Genomic DNA, 8508 nt, shown 5'->3' on the forward strand with positions numbered 1-8508 from the left:
ACCCCATGGGATGCGACCGGCTGTCCAGGTGCGGATGCTGCTGCCTTCACCCCTCAGCATCCCCATCGCTGCCTGCACACAGTCCCCATGGCACGGGATCGGGGGGCTCCCAGCACAAGTTGGACAGCCCCTTCCCCGTGGCAGAGGCTAAAAATTCAGGTGTAAGTGGAGATGAGGATTTGTGGAGGTTTTCTGCACAGGGAGAGACCCTGCCAGGCTCTGGGTGATGGACGGACGGAGTGTTTCTCAGCGAGGAGTAAAAAGAGAAATACCTTTTATTACAGATAAAAGCCTCTTATGTTTCTAGAGAGCAGAAGGCAGCCCTACCACGGGACAGGCACAAAGCGCTTGGTGCCAGGAACATGGAGCTGCTGCAGAGTCCTCTTCTTCCCCCTCCTCCTCCTCCTCCTCTGGCTCCCCGGAGGCGGCCGGAGCTCAGTAGCAGTGCGCGATGGTCTCCATGTTGAGGAAGCGAACGTGCATCTTGGTTTCGATGTCGATCCCCTGCCACATCTGCAAGGGGAAGGGGCTGAGCGGGGCCGGCGGCCGAATGCCCTGGTCCCTGCAGCCGCCCGGTGCCCTCCTCCTGGGGACACGAGCGGAGATGCCACCAACCTTCAGGAAATCTTCGAAGGTGATGCCCTCGTACACCTGGTCCGGGCCCTGTGCACAGCAAGAGAGAGAAGGTGATGGTTGCCCTCAGGGGTCTGGGGACACTGCGTCACCAAGGCTGGGTCCCCTGGGGCTGTGGGACACGTCTCCCATGGGCGCACAGCACTGCGCCCCATGGCCAGCCCAGAATTGGTTCCCAGAGCCACCATGGCTGCAAGGAGCTGCCTTTTTCATAAGCACTAAAGCCCCAAGTACTGAGGATGGTGCTTTATGGGGTGCTGCTTGCTTATCCTCCTTGGGTCTTATAATGGAAAACAACCCCCCAAAAACCCCTGAAAGCTTCTGCCTGTGAAAAAAATAATCTGTAACCAAAGCAGGCTGGGGACAGGGAAGATGCCTCGGGCAGGGCAGACACCTTCCAGCCCTGTTTTTGATACCATCTGTGTATCTCTGTGCTGCGGTAGAGCAAGGAACTGGCTCCCACCATTTGTCCCACACAGATGCTGGCCGCCTCCATCATGGCCCCGTCAGCGATGGACCGCGCCGACTCCTTCTCCAGGTGGGGGTTCCCCGACAGCAGCTCCTCCACCACCTACAAGGCAGCAGGTCAAGCTGAGGGCCGGGAATTCGGTGGTGATGGGGCAGGAGGGACCATACGTTACATTTCTGTATTCCTGCAGCGTGATCTTCCCGTCGTGGTCTGAGTCGTACATGTGGAAGAGGACTGGGGAGAGGAACACGGCAGGGTCAGGGGAGCCCTGTCCCATCACAGAATCACAGAATGGTTTGGTTGAAGGGACCTTCCCAGCTCCCCCAGTGCCCCCCCTGCCATGAGCAGGGACATCTTCACCAGCTCAGGTTGCTCAGAGCCCCGTCCAGCCTGGCCTGGGATGTCTCCAGGGATGGTTCATCCACCACCTCTCTGCCCAACCTGGGCCAGGCTCTCACCACCCTCAGGGCAACAATTTCTTCCTCACCTCCAGCCTGAATCTCCCTCCTTTAGTTTAAAACCATCACCCCTTGTCCTACCAACCAGCCAACCCCCAGCCCTGGGATTTGCACAAGCCTCACATTTGAGTTTCTCTTTGCGGAAGCGATCGAGCTGCTCCTCGTCCATGTTCATCTCGATGGGTCTGAAGTAGGACATGATGGTCAGGAAGTCTTCGAAGTTTATCTCATCCGCCAGCCCATCTGACTCCGGGCGCAGGTTCCTGCCGAGAGCAGAGCCGCTGGTGACACAGAGCTGACACCCCCCGGCCACCCCCACCTCCCGCAGAGCCCAGCGTGTCCCTTGGCAAAACTTTAGGACTGTTTTTTTCCCTAAGGCTTAGCTTTAATGTCTGTAATCTTTACCCTGGCTCCCTCTCAGCCTTCAAGGAGAAGATCTTTGCCCTCCTGCTTTTGCAGGACAAACCAACCACCCCTGACCCTCCCGGCAGCACCGTGGATGTTCTTACCGCTTGTCGAAAAAGGCATGAACGATTTTGGCCCTAATTGGGTTGAACTCCAGGTCAGGGATGCTGTCGAAATTCTCCTTGCTGCAAAGGAAACACAGACAGCCCAAAATGCAAAGGGAGCCGCAGAGGAGGGAGATGCTGCGGCAGTCACTGAAGGGCTGGGGCAGAAGCCCTGACCCCATTCTTTCAAACAAAAAATGGAAGTTTTGCATGAAAACCCCTGTTTGCCTCAATTCAGAGTGAAATCAAGCTGTGCTACTGCATCGCTCTGTGCTTGGTGGAGCTACAGGGGATTTTTGTCTCCGCCAAAATGGGTCTTTGTGGAGCTCTGGGTCACAGCAGCTTGGGGCTGATGTTTGGGCTCTTTGCACGGTTTTCAGACAGTTTTCCCAGGAATACCGGGCTGGACGAGGTGGGGAAGGAGCTTCTGCCGCCCACCGTGCCCTGGGCTCCCTCTGCCTTTGCATCTCGCTGCTGCTGGGCTGGGCGGCACCCACACCGGGCTAAGCCCGGGCTGGGTGTTTGCCGTCAACTTTTTACAAAGCAAATGAGCCAAGAAATAATCTCCGCCGTGGCGGATGCAGAGGGCAGCTGGGCTCCCCGGCTCCTCGCGTGGCTGGTGCCGCCGGTCCGGTGTGCCAGAGCTTTCCTGAGCCGCGGCTTTGGTGAACCATGTCCTGCAAAGACACCGAGGACGGGGAACAGGGCAAGTGCAGCAGGAACGCCTCACTTCCCTCCCCAAAACTGATTTTAAGGTTGGAGGAAAACAAGATGTTCGGCAGGAGCAACCCTGCTCTCAGGCCACAGCTTCACCACTCATTTTTCCTTCTATTATTTGCAACCCTAGAATAGTTTGTGTTGAAGGGCCCTTCCCAGCTCCCCCAGTGCCCCCCCTGCCATGAGCAGGGACATCTTCACCAGCTCAGGTTGCTCAGAGCCCCGTCCAGCCTGGCCTGGGAAGTCTCCAGGGATGGTTCATCCACCACCTCTCTGCCCAACCTGGGCCAGGCTCTCACCACCCTCAGGGCCAACAAACTCTTCCTTGTATCTAATCTAAATCTCCCCTCTTCCAGTTTAAAGCCATCACCCCTTGTCCTGTCACTACGTGCCATTGTAGAAAAGTCCTTCTCGAATTAAATTTTACAGTGACAATTTTAAGTACTAACTCAAATTATTTAAGATATCATATAATCTCTTTTTTGTATCTGTTTACAGACTTTGATATTTTACATCTTTACGGGAAAATGTATTTCTAAATTCCTGTTTTGTTAAGGGTTATAGTCTGAGCATGCACAAAAAGGAGTGAAAATACACATGTATGAAAAAGAACAATGGAGCCATATGAAGCTGAAAGTCTTTCAGGTTAGATTTTATAATGAAATTATAATATTCAACTAGGTATGAGACTAATCAGCCTAATCAAACTCTGTCGATATAAAATGGTGAGATATCTGAGCTGGAGACTATGAACTGTAAGGGCAATGCCAGGCTGCAGAGAGCAGCTCAGCACGGCTGGGGGTGGCTGGGAAGGACCCAGGACCAGGTGCACCCCAGGAACCAGGCTCCCCAAATTGGCACCTTTGCCAGCCCAGGGGACACAGGTGCTGGGGGTGCTCCGGGCAGCCCCGGGCAGGACAGGGATGGAATCGCAGAACCATTTTGGTTGGAAGAGACCCTCAGGATCATCGAGTTCAACCATAACCTGACTCTCGCACTAACCCATGTCCCTGAGAACCTCATTTAAATGCCTTTTCAACCCCTCCGGGGATGGTGACTCCACCACTGCCCTGGGCAGCCTGTTCCAATGCCACAAAGATGGGGATGAGATGATGGAGATGGACATATGGAGATGGAGATGGAGATAGATGGAGATGGAGGTGGATGCGCCGTACCGGATGGTCAGCTGGTCGCGGCTCAGCTGCTTGAATCGCCGGTGCAGGTGCTCGATCTGCTCTGACGTAACTGTCAGCAGGGAAAATAGAGAGGTGATGTGGTTGGAAAGAGGTGACAGAAGGAAAAGAGAGAGGAGACAAGGGTGACGTCCCTGGGGAACAGTCCTAGGGGCTCCTGCCCTGCCCACTGCAACAAGGAGATCAGGGGGCACCAAAACCTGCTGCAAAGCTTGTTCCATGCGGACACCAAAGGCCACCCTGTCCAGCGACAGCCAAAAGCCTTCCTGCTCCTGCATTCCCTCCAGCAGCCTTGGGCACTTCTTGGCACAGTTATCCCCATCCTCGTTTCCCTTTGTTGTCTCTATGCAACCCTACAAGGTCCATTGTGCTCCGCTGGTCCCTGGGTGCTGTGTCCCTTGCTGCGAGGCGGGTGACAAGGTGATGGTGAGGGCTGGTTTGTCACCAGCCCCCTGGCCCAGACTGCCCAGCACAGCACGGCAGGGTCCCACCTCCACCAGTTTAGGATCCACAGACCCTGCAAACAGGCTTGACCATTTAATCTGAGGTTTGCTGGCAGCCTGGGCAGGAGCTGTGCCCTGGGAGCACATCTCAACCTGCCCCAAGGTGTCTCTGCTTTCTGCTGAGAAGTTAATGTGCTGCCCATGGCCACAGCCATGAGGGGGAGACAGAAAATAAAGCTAAACAGATAAAAAGAAAAGCCCAGAGCTGAGGACAACCCGCTGTGTCTTGCCAGGGCAGAGGAAAGGCTGAACAGGCAGGAGATGCAGCGGCACCCAAAGAGCAAAGCCGGGTTTTGAACCAGCTGCTGCTTGAGCGAAGCCGGGGCATGAGGGAGCCCCGAACCATCAGCCTGGGCTCTGGGCTGCAAGCAGAGCCTGTCAGCTTTGCTTTGAGCCCCCAAAATGCTGAGGTTACAGCATGAGGCTCAGCAGCATCTCTTCACCTCTTTCATCCTGTGCCACAGGCTATTTGATTTTTTCCCAGCTACTCTCTACAGGCTGTAACCAAGCTCTACAAACCCTGGGAGACCTGCAGAGCCTGACTCTCTTGTACAAATATTGACAGTAGCAATTCCCAGGAGCCAGGGAAGCGGCGTTCAGTGCTGTTCACATGGGATGGTGGCGTCTGTCGGGGCACCACCTGGACCCCGCGCTCGAGGCGGCTCCAACCAGGTTATCAGCCTTTCCCAGCGGTGCGGAGAGGGATAAAATCACGTTAAGGTATAACTGAGGGGTTGCAAAGGGTTAACCACTGCAGCTGAAAGACAACAGGTCAATGCTGAACTAGCGTGCTTGCTGGCTGGCTCCCTCTCTCTCTTTTATTATGTTTAAATAATGTCCTCTGCTCCGTTTCTTTCTGCTGTTTCGCAGCCTTGAAATAGAAACGGTATCGATCAGCGAGGCTGAGCCGCTAGAGCCCTCTGTTAATGGACTGGGAAACCCATCTGTGCTGCTGGGGCTCAGTGTCTGCCCCAGCTCTCTGTTCCCTTTGCAGGATGAGGCCATTTGAAGCCCCTGGACCAACTCTGGGGGTCCCCCCTCTGAACCCAGTGGCTCTCAGGCTGCACAGACACCACTAATTCACCCGTTTGATGTTGTTTTCCCTAATGCCTCTCTGCCTGGTGCTCTGCTGCTGTTCACACACACACACAGAAACTTTCTCTGGTTTTTGCTTTCCAATTTTGGCCACAGAGAAGTGACCTTTCGCTTTTTCCCGTGACAACATCGCCGTCACCATGGGAGCAGCTGGGCCACCAAGCCTTCAGCATCATCTGGGACTTGGTCACACACCAAAATCTTTGATCTCTTGGAAAAAAATTTCCCAGGTGTTGACGTGACAAAAATGCGGGGTCAGTGGCTGGATGCTCACGGTCGGTCCAGCCCCGCTCCCCATCCAGCTGCAAGGCAAAAAAGAGGGATCTTCCTCGCTGTTTCCCCAAACCCATGTCTTTGCGGCACAGGGAAGTCTCCGAGGACGGCACCGTCCTGCCAAGGGCAGCAGCACTCAGCTGCTTTCCAATAAAAAAGAAGCAAAGCCGCACCTACACGAAGGGCAAAGGTTTTTCTGCGAGCAGGACTGGCTCAAGGACAGCACAGGCTGCTTGTGCTGAGCACCACCCCAGCGCTCTGATGCTGCAGGCCCGTGTCCGAGCACGCTAACCTGTGCTATAGGGGGAAGAAAAGGGTATTTAAAACAAAGGGTGTTGGGTTTGCTGTTTCCCAGCCTGCAGCAGTTTGTAGGGGTGTTCCCCAGGGAAGAGATGCGCTGGAGAGGCTCAGTCCCCATTGCCCTCACTGTGCTGTGTTTTGCATCACTGGACTGTCCTGGGTGCAGAGAAGGTTGTATCGTCCCAGGAAGAGTCACTTCAGTTCCAGGCAGACGCTGCTGCTGCAGCTTCACTATGGGGCATGTGGCAGCAAGGAATGGAACCAGTCCTGAGCAGACAATAATGGGCTCTCCTGTTGCTTTTGGGGAGGGAGAAGGCAAAGGAACATGCCATGGGCACATCCTAGGGAGCTGCAGGGACCATTGCCCTGTCCCTGCCCTTCCCAAGGCCCAAGCGTGACCGCAATGCCCTCCACGCAATGCCCACAGTCGGAAGCCTGGGACAAACTTGCATTCCCCAGGTTTTCCAGCAGCAGCCACAGCACCGTGGGAGCCCTATGAATCCTGCTGGTCCTGGCACAGGGTCATTGCAGCTCCCCCCACCCCCAACCTCGAGTTTCGGTGAGACTTTTTCTGGGTGTTGCCTCTATAAACCCTTCTCTGGAGTGATTCCCGGGGCACTCGAGTGTGGGGCAGGTGCTGGAGAAAGGCTCGTGGGCAGAATCCGCACGGGAGGTGCCTGGTACAGCAGCCTGGCAGCACCGGTGCGGCAGGATCCCCAGGTTAGGGTGGCCCCAAAACAACCTCCTCCCACCCCGGCTGCCGCGCTCGCACCCCGGGTTCCCCGGCTCCCGCCTGCGGGCAGGGCTGAGCTCACCCCGGATGCTGCAGAGCTCAGCGCTTGCTGGGGGAGGAAGAGGAGAAGAAGCGAGAGGGGAGGAAGTGCGATGTGACCATAGGGTTGGGGAGAAGGGGCTGGGTCGCCCCCAAGCCCAGAACATCCTTTGGGTGGAAGAAGAGCGTTCACCCCCCAATCCATCCCAGCTAGGGGAGCCGGGGGGAGCGCCCCCATCTCTGTGCCCAGTGTTGGGCACATCCTGGAGCACCCTGAAGCGACGACATTTCCCAGGAGGGACACGACCACCAGCACCGAGCCCAGCTTGGAGCCCTGGGCCACGTCCTCCCTGCAACCCCCCCCGTCCCTTCTCCGCGCACCGCCGGGCGTTACACCCGCACCGGCCCCGCCAGCATCGCCGGTGGCTCCTGGGCACAGCAGCGACGTGGGGACAATTTCTCGCAGTGGCAGCGTGGGTGGGCAAAGCGCTGCTGGGGCTCACACGTGTGCGGCACCGGGGGTGCATCCCTGCGGGTCACACGGCTGCATGTTCCCCCCACCCCCGCCCCTGGTGACATGCCAGCACCTCCGGGTGACATTCCTACATCTCCCCCCGCCCCCCCATCCCCGGTGACATGCCTGCATTCCCCCCGCATCGCCCCCGGTGACACGCCTGCCCCCCCCGCCCCGGTGACATGCCTGCATCCCTCCCCCGCAGCTGACATGTCCTGCACACCCCCCCCGCCCCGTGACATGTCCCCTCCAGGGCCGGCCAGCCCGTGTCCCCTGGGGGTTGCGCGGCGGTGGGGCAGGAGGGCTCCGGGCACGGGGGGAAAAGCAGGCAGGGCCCGGCCAAGGTGCCCCCGGGCCGGGCTGCTCCTGCCCCCGCGGGCGATACTCACAGCCGGTCCTGTCGGCCAACTCCCGCATCTCGGCGGGCACGGAGTGCGCGGAGCCCATGCCGGGCCGGGCCGGGCCGCTGCACCGGCCGCCGCCGCCGCTGCTGTCGCTTATAAGGGCGGGCGCGGCGGGGAGGGAGGAGGCGGCAGCGCGGCTCTCCCGGGTCCCTGAGCAACCCGCTCTGCCGCGCCATCATTAGGTTCCAGAGTTAACACCGCCCCCCCCATGCACTGGTGGCACCTGCAGCCCCTGGCCGTGCCCACTGGGACCGGTCCCCAGGAGATGGGCACAGAGTGGCCTCACGGTCCCCCCACTCCCTGCCCAGTCTGGTCTGGGGTCTCCCCTGTTGCAGCAGGAACCCCAGTTCCCATGTGAGCCCTCCAGCTTCTCCCAGCCCTGGCTCTGCCCAGGGCTGCACAGGTACCCAGGAAGCTGGGAAGAGACCCAGGGGTGACAGAGTCCCCTCAAAAGTGAGAATCCCCAGCAGAGGCCCTGGCCACAACCCCGGGGGTGCAGGACCAGTGGGGACGCAGCACCCAGCAGGTCTGTTAGGGCCCTGTGCAGAGGTGGGTGTTTCTGTCACCGTGTCTCTCGGTGCCAGACTGGGCTCTGGCACTGGCAGCGACACGTCAGCCTCCCACGGGCGCGTTTCGGAGACAACACCGCGGTTTCGGGCGAGGTGGCT

The 8508-nt window shown here is 58.2% G+C and overlaps 1 protein-coding gene across 1 annotated transcript; it reads right to left on the reverse strand.

The window, feature by feature from the left end:
- Positions 1-257: 257 nt before the first annotated feature.
- TESC (tescalcin) lies at positions 258-7941 on the reverse strand. Its single transcript, XM_065851566.2, has 8 exons — positions 7826-7941; positions 3962-4031; positions 2070-2150; positions 1684-1823; positions 1275-1336; positions 1097-1204; positions 616-663; positions 258-513 (listed from the first exon to the last, which is right to left on the reverse strand). Exons 1-8 carry the CDS (start codon positions 7881-7883, stop codon positions 436-438), a joined length of 645 nt encoding a protein of 214 aa, XP_065707638.1. The 5' UTR covers positions 7884-7941; the 3' UTR covers positions 258-435.
- Between the last annotated feature and the right edge of the window lie 567 nt (positions 7942-8508).

The sequence above is a fragment of the Patagioenas fasciata genome, chromosome 17 (assembly GCF_037038585.1).
Source record: "Patagioenas fasciata isolate bPatFas1 chromosome 17, bPatFas1.hap1, whole genome shotgun sequence".
Taxonomy (NCBI): Eukaryota; Metazoa; Chordata; class Aves; order Columbiformes; family Columbidae; genus Patagioenas; species Patagioenas fasciata.